The following is a 24,900-nucleotide window of genomic DNA, read 5'->3' as shown; positions in this document are numbered from 1 at the left end:
GTTTTACGTGTTTATTCATATCATGTATAATGTCAATGTGTGTCAGTCCATCTTGTATCATTATGGTGCAAATAACTATACTGTATAACACATAGCTAGCTCACAGTCATTACACTATGTTCAGAATAAGTTATTATAAAAATGAGTGTCGCTAATTAGTAAATAAAGGAAAGCGAAAGTTCGAGAAAAGTTGCTTATGAAAAGTTCGGAAACGAACTTTCGAAAATGAAAGTTCGCGTGAAAAGTTCGCTCATTTACATCTCTACTTGTCTAGTTATGCGTTCTTTTTCCACTTTTTGAATATAAAGTCATTTATAAAAAAAAGTCCCTATTTTTTTCTAAATTGCCCTTATTTGGGTTCAACACTCGATTTTGCTCGAATATGAGTAGACTGAAATCCATTTCTTACTCACAATTTAGACGAAAGATACTATGTTGTATGACTAAAGTGGGTCTGTTAGCTGCCGCACCAAGTCGCCGCATATGCCAGGCAGAAGGGTGTTTGCGCTGTTTGTTCATTATCTTTGTTTCTGGGCCATAAAGATGTACCTAACTTTTATCCATTGCTACTAGTCGGCCGAAAAATTCTTTTCATTATGCTCACAGCGATCCAACAAGTTCCTTGACGCTCCCTCTCGAATCCTCCTTTGGAAAGGGGTACGCAAATGTGGCACCCATCATACCGACACTTTAAGAGGATGCAACTCGTTATAAACTATATTCCAGACGGGTCCGTAACTAGTATTGATTTCAGCCACAATACCTTCAATGTTTAAACTCTTGTCTTCAAGTATGATCTCCACTTTCTCTGTCACAACGACATCTGTGGAAGATGATCTCCCAGATCTAGGAGCACCCGAAGTGGTCATGTGTGCAGTTTGAAAATGCCGTTTCTACTTTGGATACCATACCATAGGATTGTTTTTTATTCCCATAAACTGCTTTTATTTCCTCGTGAATAATAGTTTCGCTGATTACCCCTGGATATGCAGGGTGCCATGCATAAAAATTTGCTAATCATTGCACTTTAAGGAATTTACTTTTAAGAAAAATCCCTAGAATGAGTACGGAACAAGGCATAACAGGCATGTCTGAGACGGTTCGTAGTTTGTTTCCTTCTGAGTGACTGCACAATCTTTTTGATATTTGCTCGTATACACATGAAAGCCATGCCATCAGCATTATGGTAGAAGCTGCAGGAACGCAAAACGAAGACGCTTTCTACACTTGAACCGATGTAGGCACATCTATTAGCTTCTATAATATAACAATCGATAATAAATAAAAGGTACAGTCTACCCACACAAAACTTTCTCGGTTTCATTAATTAAAAAATCAAGTCACGCATGAACAAATTTATAACAACTGGCGAAAAACCGAAGAAAACTCATTCCTAAGATTAAACTGTTTGTTGTGAACATTTTCATTTCAAATGATATTGCCATATTGTAGGGCTGTTATTGAAATATTTCTTTATAAAATATGGTATGAACAAAATCGCTTAAGCAATTTTAGAGAAAATTCTCTAAAACAAACAGAAAAAAATAAAAAAAACTCATCCAAGAAGTAAACTACACATGTAAATTTTCCAGGAGAAATATCTTACGAAATATTATAGGGTTGCTAATGAAATATTTGTTTATGAAATATGAACCGGCTGAGCAATTTAATATTCTTTAAAAATAATAAATAAATTGACTGAAAAACGGCTTACGTCTCATTATAGAAATGCTCATAAAATATTTATTTATGAAATATAAACAAAATTGCCTGAGAAATTTTCAAGAATATATATATATATATATATATATAGAAAACTCACTCTGAAGAATAAACTATCCTTTTATAAAAATTTTCAGAAGAAACGGTTTAAGATACATAAGGTTGTTAATGAAATATTTATTTTTCAAATATGAGCAGAAGAACCTACATCGTATTCGAAAAACCAGTCTGAAAAATATTAACCCCTAAGAGTAAATAATCCGTTGAGGATCTTTTAATGAGGAACCACATACGCTAGATTGCAGGTTTATTAATATATTTATGAAACATAAATGAAATTGCCTGAGTCGTTTTTAAGACAATCGTAAAAAATAAAAAAAAGAAAAAAGAAAAGAAAAGAAAAAGAATAAAAACTTAACCCCACTATTAAACTACCCCTTTTGGATTTTTCCTAGAAAAACTACTTGTACCATACAATATAATCATTAATGAATTATTAACTTCCGATATATATATAAATCATTCGAGCTGTTTTCGAGAAAATCGTTAATTTCGATTTTCACCCTTCAGTAGACTAGCTTTATTTTTGGGGTAGAAGAAAATAAATAAATAAATAAAAATAGAGAATCTTATATAAACGTTCAGTGTGAAATTTGATCTAGAAACGTTGAACGGTATGGTTCGTAGGTGTGTGTATATATACATCAGGACAGACAGATAGACATCCAAAATGCAATTTTCTGTATGTAGAAGCCATGAAACGTGTAAATCTGTTGAACTAGAACTCAATTTTCCTTGGCGGTCACAAACCTGCTTCTCTCCTATCATCGCTCGAAAGAGCAATAATAACAATAATAAACAAAGTCCCTGGTAACATTACAAATTAACTTCTTAGGTGGAGTAGAACCGATTCACACACCTCAACGTTTGATAAACAAGGAACGCGGAACTATTTTTATTATAAACGAAAAATTAATTTCAGTAATTTTTATTATAATATATATTTGAAATAACAGTTTTATAATGTGGAATAGATTTCAAACACGCACATACTCTTGCCGTACCATAAATATGTTTTTATATTGTAATCCCAAATAATAATAAAAAATAAAAAAACCTTGACATATGAATTATATAATTTCTTACCATTTTGTAATCCCAGCCACAACTGGTTGAGGTCTTTTTTCTGCATGTTAGAAACAATTTGACTCCGATGCTTTAATACATCTGCTTCTTTAATTGTATATATAAAATGCGATTCTACAGCTTCCCTGCGGAAAATTAAAAACAGTTAATTTTATCTGATGCAACGTAAGTTGAAGATCATTTTCTGAAAACGTGCTTTCAGAATAAAAAGCGAAATTTGTTGCAATAAACAAGCAAAAACGGTCCTCACTTAACCTTATGACGCCAACCTTTCAAAATTACGTTAATGCCAACCTGGGGTCCGTGCGGACCCCAACCAATAACGTTGTTAGTAGGCACTTTTTTGTTAGGTTTTATTTCTATTATATTTTTATTATATTGTTAAATGAAGTTCCTTAGTTTTATTTACTATAATATAGTAAAATTATATATATATATATATATATATATATATATATATATATATACTTACTATAAGAATATACTAAACACAAACAATTTTTTATTCTCCTGCTTATGGATCTTTGCTTTCCTACCACATACATACATACATACATACATACATACATACATACATACATACATACATACATACATACATACATACATACATACATACATACATACATACATACATACATACATACATACATACATACATACATACATACATACATACATACATACATACATACATACATACATACATACATACATACATACATACATACATACATACATACATACATACATACATACATACATACATACATACATACATACATACATACATACATACATACATACATACATACATACATACATACATACATACATACATACATACATACATACATACATACATACATACATACATACATACATACATACATACATACATACATACATACATACATACATACATACATACATACATACATACATACATACATACATACATACATACATACATACATACATACATACATACATACATACATACATACATACATACATACATACATACATACATACATACATACATACATACATACATACATACATACATACATACATACATACATACATACATACATACATACATACATACATACATACATACATACATACATACATACATACATACATACATACATACATACATACATACATACATACATACATACATACATACATACATACATACATACATACATACATACATACATACATACATACATACATACATACATACATACATACATACATACATACATACATACATACATACATACATACATACATACATACATACATACATACATACATACATACATACATACATACATACATACATACATACATACATACATACATACATACATACATACATACATACATACATACATACATACATACATACATACATACATACATACATACATACATACATACATACATACATACATACATACATACATACATACATACATACATACATACATACATACATACATACATACATACATACATACATACATACATACATACATACATACATACATACATACATACATACATACATACATACATACATACATACATACATACATACATACATACATACATACATACATACATACATACATACATACATACATACATACATACATACATACATACATACATACATACATACATACATACATACATACATACATACATACATACATACATACATACATACATACATACATACATACATACATACATACATACATACATACATACATACATACATACATACATACATACATACATACATACATACATACATACATACATACATACATACATACATACATACATACATACATACATACATACATACATACATACATACATACATACATACATACATACATACATACATACATACATACATACATACATACATACATACATACATACATACATACATACATACATACATACATACATACATACATACATACATACATACATACATACATACATACATACATACATACATACATACATACATACATACATACATACATACATACATACATACATACATACATACATACATACATACATACATACATACATACATACATACATACATACATACATACATACATACATACATACATACATACATACATACATACATACATACATACATACATACATACATACATACATACATACATACATACATACATACATACATACATACATACATACATACATACATACATACATACATACATACATACATACATACATACATACATACATACATACATACATACATACATACATACATACATACATACATACATACATACATACATACATACATACATACATACATACATACATACATACATACATACATACATACATACATACATACATACATACATACATACATACATACATACATACATACATACATACATACATACATACATACATACATACATACATACATACATACATACATACATACATACATACATACATACATACATACATACATACATACATACATACATACATACATACATACATACATACATACATACATACATACATACATACATACATACATACATACATACATACACACACACACACACACACACACACACACACACACACACACACACACACACACACACACACACACACACACACACACACACATATATATATATATATATATATATATATATATATATATGTAGTGCAACATTTGTGTACTGCAATACATTCTACTGGAATTTTATATATACTACATTTTCTTTATTTCTACGTATTTTCTGATCGCTCACGGCTTTCAACCATTTCTATATGGATATCCCTTTTGCACCTTCTCATTGTACCAAGAACTGTTGTTATGAGAAGACACAACTCCGGCAAGTCCGGTGCTTCTGAAATAAATATCCATTGTTATATTTCCTCGCTTATCTAACCATGGCTTTACAAGTCACTTCACCAGGTCTTTTACATTCCCTCGTCCATGCCCTAGATGCTGACAAACATATATTTTGTTTCTGAATCATTATGATGTTTTAGTATTGCACACTCAGTAAATTTTTATACCATATTTTCCAGTCATACTTGGAATGTAAACATACAAAAAGAAATCTTCCACATGTAGGTATCAGTTACTGATCCATAGCTTACAAATTTCCAGATCTGTACAAGTCATGGAAATTCAGAATGAATATTTCCCCGAGTTCACGGAATGCTGATAACTTGTCTGTTTCCAGTTTCTCTTGACTAGTTTGAATATTATGGAATCAACAAAAGCTAAAGAGACAGTTGAAACGATTCAGCGACGTCATTGCTTGGAATATTGGACGTCCATTTTCACTTGGCCACAATTCATTCAAGACTTCTTCTGCCGATTTTGGCAATAGGGCCAAAATAATGAAGTCTATGAACGCATATATTTCAGTTTCGTCGTTTTCTGAGTTTTACTCCTTTGCTTTCTCAACATAGATTCGAGCTTCTGTTTCCTGCACAATTAGATTTGCTGATTCTGGAGTTTGAAAACTTGGAAGGCAGGTAGTTCGCTGGTTTGAGTTCCTTGACGACATTTTCTGCCAATGTCTGATATTCTGGTGGGTCCTGTGCACTTGATTTTTTTCCACGTGGAGGTGTAAATTCTGTAGTTTTTGTTCCGTGCTCTGTTAACATGTCTAAAATTCAGCTAGAACGCTGCGGAGGGTCATAATCAGAAAACGGGTCATGTCACGTTCATTAGAGCTACCGGTAGTTTAGTCTCCTTTCCCTTCCTCAGACAATTCACGTTCATATTCGTAATGGCTGTCGTCCGATTCAACCTCAGTTGCTTTGCTATTAGTTACTTCTAACATCCGCAGAACGCTTTCTTTAGGCAGTCCTAGACGAGAGACTGCAACTAAATAACAGAACTTTCTCAATGTAATTTTGCCTGAAATGCATCGTTTTCTGTATATTTGAGTAGTAATATACTCCGGCAACATTGAAATACAAATAAAATTGAACAATTTCCTCACAAATATTATACAGGAAGTACACTTTTTGTTAAAGAGAATTTATTTGTTTCAAAAATATGTGAATAGTAACATCCAGTAAAGTATCCAAATTCTAATAGAATAATAACACAAATATAGTGCTGCCATCTCTGACAATTTTTAAAACAACACAACTCATTTGTCAGAGGAATAAATATTTACTTTTATTTATGTTGTTGTTAGGAACTACCAATTAGCAAGCTTTATTTATATATCTGCGCATATGGAAGCATGGAAAACCATGGGGTCCATACGGACCCCAGGTGTGCTAAATACGTTTTGGTTCTTAAATATGTTTATAACTTCTAAATACAAAAGCGTACAACAAGTAAATTGAAAACATATTAAAAAGAAATGTCCTAAGTCGTGGATAAGAAAATGAAACAAACAGAGAAAATATATGAACATAATGAAGCCTGGGGTCTGCACGGACCCCAGGTTGGCGTCATAAGGTTAATTAACACAGCAGTGATCAACACCAGATACTTAAATATTACTGAGAGGCACGGTGGTTCAGCAGTAGAGCGCTTACCTCTGATGTGTGGAGTCCCTGATTCGATCTCCGGCCAAGTAAGTTTGTGGTGGACAGCATCGTGTCCATAGGTTTTCTCGAGGTATTCCCGTTTCCTCCCACTTTCTCATTCCACAAATTTTTCCATCATCATTCACTTGCTTTAATTATCGTCTCTCAGCTTAAAAAAAACATAATCGTGGGACGTTAAGTCCAAACGAAAGTTTTTCATTTAAATATTACTGTAAATAAAAATATAATAATCTGTAGTTTAACTTTCAAGCTATAAATCACAATTCTAACTGAGATGGCTAAAAATACAAATGAACGACAATGAAGTAGTGCATAGGAATACAGTACAGGGAAATGGAAATACTAAGAAAACCTATGCAACCAGTATGTTAACATGAAGCAATTGAGATTGAAATAAAATGAAATCTGTGAGTTTTACGTCCTACGGTTATACCGGCTAGGCTAAAGGAAACGGTGATGATGAGAAATGAATAAAATAGTGGAATGAAGAGAAAGTGGGAGGAAACAGGAGAACCCCGAGGAAACCCACGTACACGGTGTTTGTGCACCACAAAATGCACTTGGCGCGAGCTGGGATCGAACCAGGGACCTCATGCACCATAATTGAACGCTCTACCACTGAGTCACGCAGCCCCACAATTGGGATTGAATACGCAAGCATATGTTTCAGAGGCGACGAATTTCACTGGCTAGTTACAGGACCTGCTGAAGATAATGGAGGGATCAATGAAGGCCATCTTAATACAAAGGAGGCCCTTGGTAATGATTCAATGACGTTAAGATGTGAAAATATACAACATAGGAAGTGAGGACTACAAACATATTTATTGAAACAATAACAAACACGTTTTTGTTCAACAATAAGGCAATTAAGTATTTCTAGATAAAGACAAAACAAACTTTGGAATAGACTATACGTACAAATGTAATCTGCAAATTAACTTAGAAGAGAGTATTCATTCTTTACGTTTAGGTTACTATACACTTTCGTGGCCAAGTAGTTTACACGTGTACATGGTGTGTGAGTAGTACCAGGTTCAATTTCCGATAGATGTCCAAACCTTGGATAAAAACTTGGATTTAAAGTAGTAGGTTACGTTTCAAACTTTTTTTTAAATATATATATATATATATATCACAGACTGACATTAAATCCCAATCATTCATCTAAAACTGCCACTAACCTTTGGTTCAACTCTGCATGTAATAAAATCAGATTAAAAGTTTCAATCAGATTTCTTATTAATATAATTATTTCTAAGACTTTTTTTTTAAATTTTTTATTTACTAACACGGTACACTCCACTTCAGTGTTCTTCACTTGTCATACTAAAGGCACTTCTAAAAATTCTTATCCTAAAGTAGTATGTCATTGCGGAAATCAACGTCGTACATAATTTCATCAAGCAAACGCAATTCTCTCGTCATATTTGCTATATTATAGATAAAACTACTATCTGATCTAAATATATAGGAAATAATCTTTAGCCATTCAAGCCAGCCAGCAGAATTTTGAAAACTGTATACAAATCTACTGTACCATTCATGTATTTCTGCTAACTGCCTAACAACAATCAATAATTCGCTGTCGTAAAGCTTAAGTGTAAAATACAAAAACAAGCCTCCTTCAATTCACTATCAGCCACAATTCTTCCACTTCATGCGAAGATTTTTTTCCAAATAACACGTATCAGAAAGGACAAGGTTAAGAATAATTATTTAAAAAAATGTCAAAAACAAAAAGTACGGCATTGTATAGGCCAGTGATGGGCAAACTTTTAGGAGGTGGTCAAAGAAGAAAGAAAAACTTTAAGCGGGCCAATATAATTTATTAAAAACAATAATGGGACATTTCACATCTATAATACTAAGCCCTGTTAATGATTGAAGTTTTTCATAATCAAGTTCGAACTGGAATGCACTTATTCTCTGAAGTGAAGTTATATGCTCATCTGTCAGTCTACTTCTAATATAACTTTCTCGAGGCATACCTATTATTTTTATTCATCGAATCAGGAATATTGTTACGGACTCGATAGAATCTTTCAAAGGGCCGTAGTTTGCCCATTACTAGTACAGGTAAAAAGCATTCCTCCGAATCCTACTTTTTTAAAATGCTCTTTTTATCTCTTTCCTGGTGTCTGTCCAACATTCTTCCTTCAAAATCGTGCTCTTTTAATGTTTGTAACTTTTAAACAATCTTCGCGTGACTGAAAATTAGTAATTCAAAGTAATTTTTGAGATAAATATGATTAAGTCCTTTATGCGTTAATTCGAAAGCTTCTCTGTACATCTATTACAGTAATATTTTTAGTAAGTGTTCTTTCCAAAAGTGAAGCAAACGAACCTTGTCAATATCATAAAGAGGACGAAACACCCACTCCAGAACTGATAATGTTTAATTTATATGCTTATTATACAATTATTTATATCAAATGAACTTCTGATCAAAAAAACCTACATGGCATTCCAGAGTTTATGTACAAATAAATAAGCTCAGTTCCTTCTGAATTCCTTCAGTTCTGAGGTCCTTGATTTTGTTATAGCGAGCAACACGTAGATAATGATAATTTCTCTTCAACAATACGACAATAGGAATTTCTTGATAAAAAAGAAAACAAAGTCTGCTGCGGACTATATAAATGCCATCAGGGAAAAAATGTCAAAAATTGGCATACTGCATGACAAATGATCTAAGCTTATAGAGGATGAACGAAAACGAAGATAGGAAATGACAGAGAAATGTGGTGATAGTGTTTTATGGTGTGGTCAGTAAAGGATTGTCTTACCGGTATGCAGTATGGGTTCGAATGTTGAGTATGAACACTCCTCCTTTATTTTTACTTGCGAACATTGTCTGAATGCATCTCAATCTGTTTTACATCTTTCCTGTATTTCCTATGGGTTCTAGATAGCATGCATACCAATATACAATTTGTAATAATCCTCGGCGAGTAATGTAGCGCTTGTTTTCTCATAGTACATAACACGCTAATTTTATAGTGTACGAAGCGTGAAGGTTTGTATTGTTACAAGAACAAAATCTCCCCTTTGGATGCTATTCGCTGCAGAGAAAATCAAGGTGGATTATTGTTAACCTTTTCTAAAGTCTTCTTTTATGTTTTAACCTTCTAAATTCTTGGCCTCCCCAAATGTCTGCTTTGCCCTGGCTTCACGAATACAATTTTGTGCACCCCGTGTGTATTGCCCATTCTCACGACGTATCCTGCTCATCTTACACGTCTTGTTATGTTATCCATATGATATTCGGTGACCTGTAGCTATTTCCTACTTCCGCATCGTATAACCTAATTCACCCGTTATTAGTCTCTTATTGTATAAGGGTGCATTGCACGAAAAAAAAATTCTTTATATATATATAACAAGCCCATCAAGTTAGGCAGATGGAACTCGGTATATAAAATCCTTATAGAAAATAATTTAAAATATATCCCAGCATTTTCCAAAATTCTGCCTCTAAAGAAGGAACATTTCAGTTATATTTTAATGTCCTATTTTGTATTCATAAAATGTCAAAAGTGAAGACACGGTTAAACCATTTAAAATCAATTTTTAAACATGGTTGATCTGGGCCATTAGGTTTGTATCTTGACTGAAATGATATTTTAAGAGAAGGGGTAGATTTTACGCACATGATAACGGCAGCAACACTCGAAAGGATTTTTTCAAGATACAGCAGTTAGCACTTAGGTCGAGTTGAATTTCTATCTTTTCATTTCTATTCAAATATACATCCTTAGAAGGTGGAAATATACTTTTCATATATCTGCCATAAACGCATTCTTCACGTGTTACGGACGTAGATTTCAGCTAGTTGTTAATAATATAAGTGGAAAGAAAAAAAATAAAGCTATTCTTGATCAGAAGCACCTTACTACTAAAATATCGTGCTATCTTATCTTGAGCATCTGTGGCATTCGAGAGGTATCCTACTGAGTAAAGGTAACTTGAAAACAAATACTTACATTTATATATAATTCATTTCGATATACAAGTTTACCTTGAACAATTTTATCATTTTTAAGCAAAATATATGTATCTACAAACTTTTAAAAAGGTTATATACTCACTGCCCAACACAATGCAAAATTTTTGCAGTTTACAAAATAGTAGCATATTCTAAACGTGCATATTTTACTTTGGGTCTTTACTAATTAAGATGCCTAAAAAGAAATACTTCCTAAGGTTATCATAATTATCTTTCGTCCAATTATTGTGAAGTGAATTCTGAGGACCACAGTAAGTGCCCAGTCCTATATATTAGGAGAACAATAATGTACTGCTACTACGTAACTGTCATGTATGAGAATACCTTCGAAAAACATTACATAAGCATAAGGAAACCCTTGATTTCGTTTGTATCCTAACATCATGTAATAAAAGAAATCTGAAAGCCCCGTAGTTTATCAGCTTAAAAAAAATTGTATTTTATGTTTTAAAATAAGTGATTTAAATTTTAAAAAATCGATTTGAATAAAGAAACTGAACAAAAATGATTTTTTTTTCTAAAAAAAGAAATTCTTTTTTTTTTTTTTTTCAACTTTGATACAACATAAGACCAGTTTAAAAACGAGTAAATCATTAAACCGTAATTAACTTGTTAGGTTAAATTACTTAATCGGAAATCTTTATATAGTATCTAGATCACTTCGTTTGTATCAATCATACTACAACAGTAATCTACACAAAATCAATACTTATTCAATCTTCTTGAATCTTGTTTATTCTTTATCTGTACCTTTATCCTAGTTGCATATAAATCTCTTAAAACATATTACTCATCATTATCCTATCTTCTTGTAATCTTGAAATCATAAATCATATCTTACATAACATCCATAATCTATATCTTCGTTAAATCTTGTAACTTTCTATTTGCACATACTCATGCCCAAATTACCTTAGGAACGGCTAGTGCACATTTTTTAAACACTTTTTATCTATGTATTCTTATATTCTAACATTCTCCCCTCTTTACAAAATAAGACTTATACCTTGAAACCTAATCTAACATCTTATGTAATCTTATATATCTTGTAGCCTAATCTAACAACTTACAACATAATCTAACCACTTGCAACTGAAACGTATCACAGAAACAGAAATCAAATCAAAGAAATCTAGGAATCCTCCGAATAATCTTCGTTTCCTTTCCATCTTCTAAACTTCCTTCTTCTTTGTTGCGCCTGCCATCTCTCCTGCAGAAAATCTATCTGTGCCTGCATGCACTTTTGTTTCTCCATCAGCTGAGCAAGAATTACGTCACACTCTTGCAGCTCCTCCGTCCACGAAGTGTTCTTGCCGGCTTCCACAGAATCACAGTTCTTCTCCTTGCTATCAGACTCTTTCCGATGATCTCGTGACCTTTTCTTGTACCACCAATTGGCCCAACAACGTTTAACTCTCTTGGGAGAATTCGTGTGCTTATCCTCTAAAACTCCTATATCTGGGTAGTTCGGTACCTCTACTTCATGCAGCTCTGACATATGCCCTTGTAATCCGTCGGTTGCCACTGTTGCCAACCCAATCCTGTCTTGCTGTTGATCCGTGCATTTGGTCCTGTCACGCTGTTCATCCTTGCACTGTGAATTCTCTTGGTTCCACTGATCATACCACAATATGTCCCTCATGCCATAGTGTGGATCACAATCAGAAAGTGTGCGTTCCTCTTCCGTATCACAAAATATGTGATCTAACTTCAGCTGATTTGCCATTTCAACTAGTTCGTCCTGTTCTGACTTCCTGATGGTATTTTCAGAGGCTTCAAAAGTGTCATATTGACAGGCTAATGCAAAATGATTCCTACGTCCACATTTTAAACATTGTTTTCCCCACGCAGGACAAGCTCCTCTCTTGTGTTGTAATCTACAGAAACTACACCGAGCAGGAAATTTCGGTGACGATCTTGGAGATGATGATGATTTTGGAGATGCTGAAGTGGAACTAGACCCATGCCGCTCGTTAACTTTTGCAAAACGATTTTTTGTCGGATGCACCATATTTATACCAGACTCTGGTTTAGGCTTATATAACCTCAACTGTTGTTCGGCGCTTTCCATAGTTAACGCAATGTCTATAGCTTGCTGGAAAGTCAAATCTTTTGTGTTTAACAGCTTACGCCGAATCGCTTCATCAGTGACTCCAAACACAAACTGGTCTCGAAGATTCTCATCCAAGCAACAAGTGTAGCCTCAAAATGATGATTGCTTTTTTAGATCTAGTACAAAGCTATTAATAGACTGATAAGGCTTCTGCTTCATGCTGTGGAATTGAAATCTCTCCGAAATAACGTTCACTTTTGCTGCATAACATGTTTTCATAGCTGTCTTGATTTCTTCATATGACTTTTCTGATGGTGAATCTGGCCAACACATATTACAAATTTGCTCATACGCTTCGGAACCAATAATAGCAAACAAAGTTGAGACCTTTCTGTCATCTGGGATTTGTGTGGCTATACATAAATGTTCAAAACGATCCAGATATGCTTGCAGGTGATCGGTTTCACAGTTGAAAGGTGGAAAACTTGGCAATGAAGACATTGTGTATCCTAGCTCTCTTTTTTAATCCTTCAATACAATCTGTTAACTTTAATTCTTCTTGGATCAATACTGGTATCCTAGAGCTTGAATCCTCTCCTACCGTAGACTGCGCCAAATTGTTAGGTTAAATTACTTAATCGGAAATCTTTATATAGTATCTAGATCACTTCGTTTGTATCAATCATACTACAACAGTAATCTACACAAAATCAATACTTATTCAATCTTCTTGAATCTTGTTTATTCTTTATCTGTACCTTTATCCTAGTTGCATATAAATCTCTTAAAACATATTACTCATCATTATCCTATCTTCTTGTAATCTTGAAATCATAAATCATATCTTACATAACATCCATAATCTATATCTTCGTTAAATCTTGTAACTTTCTATTTGCACATACTCATGCCCAAATTACCTTAGGAACGGCTAGTGCACATTTTTTAAACACTTTTTATCTATGTATTCTTATATTCTAACATAACTAAATTGGAAGTGAAAATATGATTGACAACTGTGATTCACATATAAATAACTAGAACATAAGTAAATTTGATAGGAACGCCCAGACAGGCATAAAGAAATAACTCAATTCATATAATAAGCACAAGTTTATGGAGCTGAGTATATTAGTACACAAATCCTAACATACTAAACCTACCTGCATGTACAATGCAAAACTTCAGCTTCTGGAAACCGTTCAAAATGAACAGTAATATTCCACGGGAGGGAGATATCAGGTGAATGAAGGTCAAATAACACTCCTATAGGATAATGCCTGAAAGAAGTAATTTATGTAAAGATATCATACAATTAAGTTAATTAATTGATTGTTAGACTTGCTAAATTCTTTATACTTAGAAACCCACTTCTACATAATCCCTGCCATTTCACTGTCTTTTATTATAAATGGTTCAGTCTATTTAGGGTAAGTGCGCAAAAAACAGAATCCATTTTACTACTTTAACATTGAAAAGAAGTTCTTCAGCTGTAGTGTACGTATTTATGTCGTAGATGTTTCCAAATATATCAAAATTCAGCAGACTTTAAACAGAGTTCCAGTAAGCATAGGTTTGCCTTTTTCCCTTCAAATTTTATATTCTTGGCAAAAGAGAACACTGCCAATAATGGCCTTATAGTATAAAAAAATGAAGCAATTATAACACCCTTGGTAAATTATATCATTCATTGCAATAACTAATGTGATTAATTTTTATAGTGCTATATTTAAAAAAAAAATGGCTCTGAGGTTAAAAATTAACGCCAGGCAAGGTATTATGAAATTCTCGAGCAGTAGATGGAAGCAGTTTTTATTGTTTATAACAGGTACTAAAACATTAATAAAAAGAATGCTTGCCCTGTGTAGGTGTTATTCTAAGTACCGCATATTATTCTGAATTGGGGTATAAAGCTGAAATACATAAAAGTTATAGGCCGTTGCCAATATTAATCGTATGGTAAAATTAATTGTATTCATAGTATGTTTATATATATGCTTAATATGCTATGTGGTCAGAGTATGCTTAGCTAATTTATTGACGGATTTTGTACATCACACGCATACTACGATATACAAGGGTTGTTACATAAATTGTACGCCTAACCAAGAATTATTAGAACTAGACATGCAATACTCTTACGCCGTAATTATTGAACCTTCGTGTGATGCCATATAAAATTTGGTACTAATATCGATTTTTATTCTGTTGTTACAGACCCAGAAAGACAAAAAAAAAAAAAAAAAGTTAGCAAAGTGTGACCAAATGGAGAAATTCAAGGCGAGAGCTGTTACTGAATATCTCCACGAAAAAGGTTTAAAGCCGCAAGAGATCCATGCCGACATGGCTGCTTCTTTAAATGATAGTGCCACTTCATATGCCACAGTGAAGAAATGGGCAGCCGAATTTAAGAGGGGAAGAACCTCCGTTGAAGATGACACTCGATCAGGAAGGCCCGTGGAAGCACTAACTCAGAGAATATTGGCAAAATGCATGAAATCATCATGATTGATCGGTGAATGACCATCAGGCACATTGCTGAGACAGTGGACTGACCTACTACAAGCGTTGACCGAATTATCACCCAGCATCTGGGAATGAGCAACGTTTCTGCGAGATGAGTGCCAGAACGTTTGACACCTGATCAAAAGCTCACCAGACGCAACATTTCAAGGGACAATCTTCATCTTTTCCGGACAAATCCAGATGCCTTTCGCACTAGATTCATAACAGTAGATGAGATCTGGGTCCACCATACCAACCAGAGTCCAAACAAAGTTTCAAGCAGTGGAAAAACCTTTCATCTCCTCTCCGAAGAGGGCCAAGTCAGTGGCCTCAGCAGGAAAAGTGATGGTTACATATTCTGGGATAGGTGGATTATTTTTCAAAGGGGGCGAACAGTAACTTGGGAGTACTATGCAGGACATATGCTACGACAGATGCGTGATAATATTCGGCAGAAGCGTCGTAGGAAACCGACAGCAGGTGTACTTCTCCATCAAGACAATGCCCCTGGCCACAAGCCAGTCATCGCAACGGCAGCAATTCACGACAGCAGCTACGGATTGGTTACCCGCTCATCTCATTCGCCTAATTTGGCATCTTCTAACTTTCATCTGTTTTCAAAGCTCAAAAAGAAGTTAGAAGGTACTCATTTTGACACTGATGATGACGTCATGCATGCCATAGATGAAACTTAACAGGTTTTCGACAAATTATTTTTTTGCCAGCGGCATTAATGCACTTGAACATCGGTGGGCAAAATGAATTGACTTGTCAGAGGACTAAGCTGAAAAGTAATCATCCATAAGCTCTCTGCTGCTCCTAGTTCATAAGTAGGCTTAGAACTTTTGTAACAACTCGCGAATATATATATATATATATCACTGTTATCGAATTCACTTACCATTTCAGTGGTTGTCCATTGAAATCCAACCACATTTCTGCTTCTTGCTTTTCAGCGTTTATGTAGCGTATGAAGTGTTTTCTAACCTGCAGGAAAGAACACATTGTTGAGAATATAAAATTGTAAGGGAAAAAAAAAACAAAAACGGAAGAGCACATTATGTTATATTACGAATGATTAACATGAACTTTTCTTCTAGATAAACTTTGGAAATGAAATCATCTACATATTAAACGTAATGTAATTGCTGTTGTTATGACTCAAGTGCACATGACTTTTTCAACAAGTTGCTTTTGTATTTTCTTCCTTCCGCATCAATAAATCGGAACCAAAAATCAGAAACACGAAGTATACTAGTTCGTCACTAGAACCTAATTTGTATTTAAGGAGGTTCCGAACAGACGGAAATCCATTACATGGTGGATGAGTCTGTAGTAGTTGGGGCGTAGCGACGTCGGGTACCAACGTCAACAAAGAAACAATCAGTTGTATTTGTGTACTTCCTGACTTTTCTTATAAATTTTACTTTCCATTTATCGTTGTTATCGCCACAACCTACAACTGTGGTCTGTTTTCTACAACTTCCTTCAAAATTTTAGGTGTGGCGTAAAGTAGTTTGGAACTGATGTCATTGGTACTACTTATTTCTACAATTAACACATGAGCCAAATATGGATCTACTTGCCTTATACTTCAATTTATATTAGACTTTTACTATTATTTCGTACACATATTTCAATATATTTCTGAAATATGTTTAATTACTGACATATATATATATATATATATATATATATATATACATCAAGGCGCAAAATGCCAGGTCGCCATTGGAGACTGGAAATTTAGAGCTGGCGACCAGTGTTCAATAAGAATGGTTTCTGCCTAAACGCACAGGACTGCGCAGTTTATTTCGCACGAAAATAATTGTCACTGAGTAAGAGAAAACACAGAATGTGAAGTCTTCACAATGGACATGGAAAGTGAAGTCTTTACAACGTTGTAATTCGCCCCTCCTTTCCCACCCTCAATCGAAATAGTTTTCCTCCAATAGTCGCTTTCTTCATTGACGTTGAATCAGACACTGAAAAAGATTTACAGTGAAAGATTCCCAAATTTGCTTCCAATTATCACATTTTGTACAGTTTTACCAGTGAATACTGCTTCATGTGAGAGGCTTCAGCAGTCTCAACAGTGTTAAGATTGCCTACAAAAATTCACTAAAGACTGACACACTGGATGATTTGCTAACAATTTCCATCAATAGCCCTTCACTTAAGGGCTTTGATCCGAAAACTGCAATCAACAACTGGTACTTTACTGCAGAGAAAGAGCGTCACACAAACGTGAAGTCTCAAGGTAAGATATTTCTTAACAAGTATATAAATTGTCCAATTCAAAATTGATTATCCTGGATCTAATGGTCTGGTTTTGAAATTTTATGCCCCGATGAAATTTTGTCAAACCAAAGGCCATGGGAGAAACATCTCTCAATTTGTACGCGATAGATAGTGGCGACCATCATTTTTGGATTGGCGAGTGCGTCTGACTGAAATTTTGCGCCCTGATTTATATAACATACGGAGCAAGTTTGGACTACGCCCTTTAGCTACAGTGCGTTATACCTATTTGAAGATATTACTACTATCGTTACTGTAACATTACTTGTGTTTACATTCATTTGTTGATTTTAATTTAATGTAATTCGGTATTCTTATACAGGGTGGCCTAAAAGAAGGTATACTGAACAGCATCGATGAAGTATGACATTTTAATTTATTAAGATAATGAATTTATTTGCTTTAGTTTGTTCCGAGCTTAAGGTATAAGTAAGAATAAATTAAGAACAGATAAGGAAGAAACTAAATCAATACCTGTATGGATAACAATAAGTAAATGATATAAAATATCATGACCGATCAGTATGGGACTACCACTCTGTACATATTATAGAGAAATAATGTTGCGAGGAATCTCGTCATTTCGTTTATCCGTTATGGATGTTTAAAAATCTGTCTCTTCCAGAACCAGTGGAACAATAAAATAAAGAAACACTACTCAAAATAACAACCGAAAAAGTAACAAGAAATCACCTTAATTCTAAATTGCTTAAGCGATCAAGGTTATTAACACCACAACTAACCGTTACACTGAATGCCTTTTAACACGAGCAATGACGAAAGATAGACTGCTAAAACACAAGGAACGAATATAATTAATGTAAAACAAGAAATCAGAAATTAGTTAGAATTGAGGGGGGGAGCAGCCACTTTAATATTCCCACCCCCAAAAAGTATGCTAAATGCCAATAACATTAGCAGGACTCGAAAAATTTTGTTCTGACATAGGCGTCAGTTCTGCGAAGAAACAGGCACCCCAATAATGGATATCCAATTTCATAGCCTTAAATTATAATTTAAGGCATAAAAAGTACAAGCTCATAGTCTACAGGCCAAAGATAAAGATAAGAGCAATTGAAGGCAATAAAATTTTACAATGCGGCATTGTGTATCTGTTTTATGTTCATGTACATGTCTTCTCATGATGCACTGAAATGCCAATTATTCTTCATTCTTATGTACGAATCAAAATTCATGTTAAGCACCAAGATTAATTGGAGATTTTGAAGTAGTTTAAATCATCCAACCACATAAAAATCAAAACTATTGGCAGATAAAAATTGGCAATCTAACGTCAGAAAAAGCTAGGCAGCAAATTCGTATTCTCAACCGCCAATAGCGATCTGACGTCTGGTGTTTTTCGAGCCCTGTATATTAGAAGTATATTTGTTTAACTAACAAAAATAGTAAATTTCGCACTCCAAACGGGTCTAATTTGTTACTTGCTATCCCGATACGTTTTGTTACTAAAGTATTTTAATGACGTTGGTGTGCTACGTTTCCATTTTTAAATTGTTAAACACAGTTCAGCTTTCTAAAAGTACTGGAGAGGTTTGAGAAAAGCCTTCGGATCTCATCCTAAACGAAGGGAAAATCCCAACCTACACCTCCTCGCGGGAGAAAGCGAGCAATGTCTTTGGCGGCTAACGTAGGTGAGGACCGACCGACTCCCGGGATAAGGAGTCAGCTTCTACCAAGTGCCAACGGCCTTCTCGGAGGGCGGATGGAGGTCAAGGCACCTTCTTGTCCTTAGGAGAGGAAACTGTCCTAAAAGGAGGATGAACCACTAGATGGTCAACGGCATGGAGATGTGGAAAGGAAATGGAAATGGAAATACTACCACATTATCTTTTTCCCAGAAGGGACGAAGGAGGAGAATAAATAAATATGATGGATCTTCCTGAGGTAAAAAATTTCGGAGGTAAAATAGTCCCCCGTTCGGATCTCCGGGTGGGGACTGCTCCGGGAAGAATAATCAGAGAAGAAAATAATAATAACTTTAATTTCAGCATAAGAACCTGGAACGTACGGACTCTACGACGTGAGGGAAAACTTGAAAATTTAAAAGTGGAAATGGACAAATATAAAGTGGACATAGTGTGCTTGAGTGAAGTGAGATGGCCAGGAAAAGATGAGATAATATCGGGAAATTACAGAATATACTATTCGGGTGGCGATAAGGGTGAGAATAGTGTCGCAAAAGCAATGAAGAACGAAGTAGCAAGAAGTGTAACCAAAGTGGAATACTGCAGTGACCGCTTGATGTTTGTAAAACTACATGCAAAACCAGTGGATATTGTGATAATACAAGTGCATATGCCAACAACCGGCGATGATGGTAATGAAGTACAGATGTATGATCAGATTAGTATGATCATGATCTATGATCAGATTAGTGACATATTCCATCAGAAAGGAAGAGGTAAGGTCAACGCCGCAGTAATGGGAGACTTCAACAGCATAGTAGGAGAAGGAGCTGCGAATAAGGTAGTGGGACCATTTGGACTAGGTAGAAGAAACGAACGAGGTCAAATGCTTATCGATTTCTGTAGGCAACATGATCTGGTGGTGAAGAACACGTGGTTTAAGAAAAGAAAAACGAAGATGTACATGTGGAAAAGTCCAGGAGATAGGAAACGCTACCAAATCGATTACATTCTTGTGAAGCAACGTTTCAGGAATAGTGTACGAGACGTGAAGACACTGCCAGGAGCAGACATTGAATTGGATCGGTGGCGGAAGTGCAAACGTGGTTAAAGTCGATGAAGAAAAATGAGAAGAGAAATCGAAAATGGAACTTGGAGCGACTAAGAAATATCGACGATGATGTGAAAGAAGAAACAGAAGAAAAATTCTGTGTAATGGGCGATGTGGTTGACAATATAGGGAATAGTTGGGGAAAAGTTAAACAGATTCTACTTGACACACTCCACAATAACATTGGCAGGATGGAAAGAGCACCGAGAAAACCATGGATAACTGAAGCAATGCTTAAGACGATGGAAGAACGCAGAAGGGCGAAAAACACGGACATCAAGGAATACAGAAGGCTGAACAATGAGTTGAGAAGAGAGACAGACAAAGCAAAAGAAAAGTACATGGAACAGATATGTGAAGAAATAATGGAACTTCAACGGCGCGGCAGATATGATGATGTACCAGAAAGCACAAGAATTAGGAGGGAAAGCTAACAAAAGTATACGAACGTTCAGCATCGAAGATCAAGAAGGTAATGTAACCACTGACCATCAAAGAATACTTAAAATTTGGGAAGAATACATAAAAGATCTGTATGATCAGCAGAACCATCCCAAAGATATGGCGACTGAAGAAGAGGAAGAGGTGGATGATGATGAAAAAAGACCCAGTATATTGAAAAGTGAAGTAGTACAAGCAATCAAAGACATGCAAAGGAGAAAGACTACTGGAGAAGACGACATACCAGTAGATTTGCTCAAGGGATTAGGAGACAACGCAATGAAAGTACTGACTTCACTTATTAACAAGATCTACCTGAGTGGAGAATGGCCAAAGGATTTTCTTGATGTTACAATGATTGCATTACCCAAGAAAAACCAAGCAAAGAAGTGCAGCGATCACAGAACCATTAGCCTGATTTTCCATACTGGAAAGATCATTGCACGCATACTGAATAGGCGGCTGGAAAGTAAGATAGATGAGAGGTTTGAAGAAGATCAATTTGGATTCCAGAAAGGAAAAGGCACCAGAGATGCTATTGGATTGATGAGAATAACATCAGAAAGAATTCTCGATGTAAAGGAAGAGTTGTGTTTGTGCTTCATCGACTGGCGAAAAGTTTTCGACCGAGTCAATTGAACGAAACTTCTGAAAATACTTAAATAAATCAGAGTCAACTGGAAAGATCGACGACTCATTCAAAACCTGTACACAGGACAACGAGTGAAGCTGCGCTTGAATGAAGGAGAAACCAATAGTGTGGAGATTGGAAGAGGAATCAGACAAGGATGTAGTTTGTCTCCCCAATTATTTAACATCTACAGTGAATGTTTAATGAAGGAAGCTTTAATGGGAATTGGAGATTTCAAGATTGGAGGGGAGATCGTTAACAAGATCAGGTATGCAGATGATACGGTTATAATAGCTAAAACCGAAGGAGGACTACAGGAGATGATTAACAAAATAGTTGATACTGAAAAACTGTATGGAATGGAAATTAACATCGAAAAGTCGAAAGTCATGAGAATATCCCGTGGAAACACGCCCGTACGGATCAGAGTAGAACAAAGAGAACTTGACGAGGTTGATAATTTCAAGTATCTGGGAAGTATTTTGACGAGAGACGCTTACTGCACCAAAGAGATCAGGTCAAGAATTGCCAAAGCTAAAGAAGAATTCAACAAGAAAAGATCACTTTTCACTAGCAGACTCAATATTGGACTTAAGAAGAAGTTGGTCAAGTGCTATATATGAAGCATTGGACTGTATGGTTCAGAGATTTGGACATTACGGAAGTTAGAGAGAAAATATTTGGAGAGCTTCGAAATATGGTGTTGGAGGAAGATGGAGAAGATAAAATGGACAGAGAGAGCAACAAACGAAGATGTTTTAAAACGGATAGAAGAAAAGAGAACACTTCTAGCCACCATCCTTCATAGAAAGGCCAATTGGGTTGGACACATCTTGCGTAGAAATTGTCTTCTTTATACCGCCATAGAAAGAAAGATGGAAGGGAAGCGAGGAATAGGAAGAACACAACTGATCGATGATTTGAAAGATAGGAGAAAATATTGGGAGTTAAAAGGGGAAGCTGAAGATCGACAAAAGTGGAAGAAACATTTCCAGGCCAAAATCTAAAATTGAAAAAAAAAAAAAAAAAAAATCCTCGTTAGTCCCAGGACCTGCCGAAAGCAAAATACTTAATAATAATAATAAACATAGTTCAAACTAGGGATGGCCAAAATTTTCCGGAATCCGGAAATTTTGTTTTCCGGAATCGGAAAATTTACTTTCCGGAATTCGGAAAAAATCCGGAATTCGGAAAAATTCCGGATTTCGGAAAAATTCCGGAATTCGGAAAAATTCCGGAATTCAGAAAAATTCCGGAATTCAGAAAAAATCCGGAATTCAGAAAAATTCCGGAATTCGGAAAAAATCCGGAATTCGGAAAAAATCCGGAATTCGGAAAAATTCCGGATTTCGGAAAAATTCCGGATTTCGGAAAAAATCCGGATTTCGGAAAAATTCCGGAATTCAGAAAAATTCCGGATTTCGGAAAAATTCCGGATTTCGGAAAAATTCCGGATTTCGGAAAAATTCCGGATTTCGGAAAAATTCCGGATTTCGGAAAATATCCGGATTTTGGAAAAATTCCGACATTCGGAAAAAATCCGGAATTTTTCCGATTTTACTGGATAAAAATTCTGGAATTGGCCATCCCTAGCTAGTAGCTGTTAAAAGAAAAACACAATAATGAATATATATACTGTATTAGTTTCTTGTAGTTGGATATGTCTTTATCACTTACGTAGACAATTGCTGCTGCAGTTATTTACTGCTTTATGAGGAAGGTCTTATTTTCACACACAAAAAAGTCGCCGGTATGTCTGAAACATTATCGCGTTCCCACCTGCAGCTGCTCCAAAGCACTGCAAACTACTTTTTAACCAGACGAAAGGCAGTGAAGGAAAAGAAATATCAACAAATATTGTAATAACATTCGCTTATTGTCAACATACCTATGTACAGTAAATACAAATTTATAATTTTTCACTTTACGAAGTATACAATGTAACTGTTCAATAATTAACATAAGTAGACATTCATTAATTTATATTAATATAATAATTAATAAAACTAATAAGCGGGTGATTGATGACTCAGTGGTAGAGTTTTCATCTATGGTATTCTAACCCAGGACATGTGGGTTTTGGATGGCTAATTTTGTGTTCGAAAATTTTCCCGGTGGTACTCTTGGTTCCCTTTCTTGTATTTGTTCCATCATCACTCATTAAAGAATTTAGTTTATCGAAACTCTATAGCCATATATTCATTCTGTCCGTCAGTGAAACAAACAGTCTCAAGAACTATCTGATGGATTACCATCAATTTTGCCCACGATGTACAGAGTCAATAGTTAAGAATCGAGTTCCCTGAAGAATGTAATATTCAAACCGGAAGCGGTACAAATCAACCATTTCCTGTTTTAACGTTAATCATTATATAGTAAATATGGTAATAGATAGCGAGAAGCGGTTTCCAGTAATCGACATATATAACATTCATGTAGATAGAATGTTACCCAATTTGTGCATCTGCTGAAAATAATGAGCTTATGTTAGGTATTTACAGAACACTTTCCGCTTTAGAAAATGCGTGCTTGGTAAAGAATGTAGAGAATTAGCTGAGTCAGGCACGTAGCTAGAATATGGTAATACGAAGGGGGGTCTGTCACGAAATACTGTGGTTAATTACCTGGGGCTCAATCATTCTAAAATATTTTATTGACAACATATATTGGTTCGTTTAGAGAAGATTTCTAATGAGG

The 24,900-nt window shown here is 34.6% G+C and overlaps 1 protein-coding gene across 1 annotated transcript in view; it reads right to left on the bottom strand.

Moving 5' to 3' along the window:
• Nucleotides 1-24,900, bottom strand: part of Atg5 (autophagy protein 5) — a gene marked incomplete in the record, with an annotated part of 79,305 nt that overhangs the window by 18,666 nt on the left and 35,739 nt on the right. Inside the window, 3 exon segments of the mRNA XM_081765513.1 lie at nt 2,869-2,993; nt 14,732-14,848; nt 16,975-17,060. Of these exon segments, the coding sequence (XP_081621639.1) occupies nt 2,869-2,993; nt 14,732-14,848; nt 16,975-17,060 (328 nt within the window).

This window comes from Thermobia domestica, chromosome 7 (genome assembly GCF_964235325.1).
Source record: "Thermobia domestica chromosome 7, izTheDome1.hap1.1, whole genome shotgun sequence".
Taxonomy (NCBI): Eukaryota; Metazoa; Arthropoda; class Insecta; order Zygentoma; family Lepismatidae; genus Thermobia; species Thermobia domestica.
This window is presented reverse-complemented; position numbering and strand designations above follow the sequence as displayed.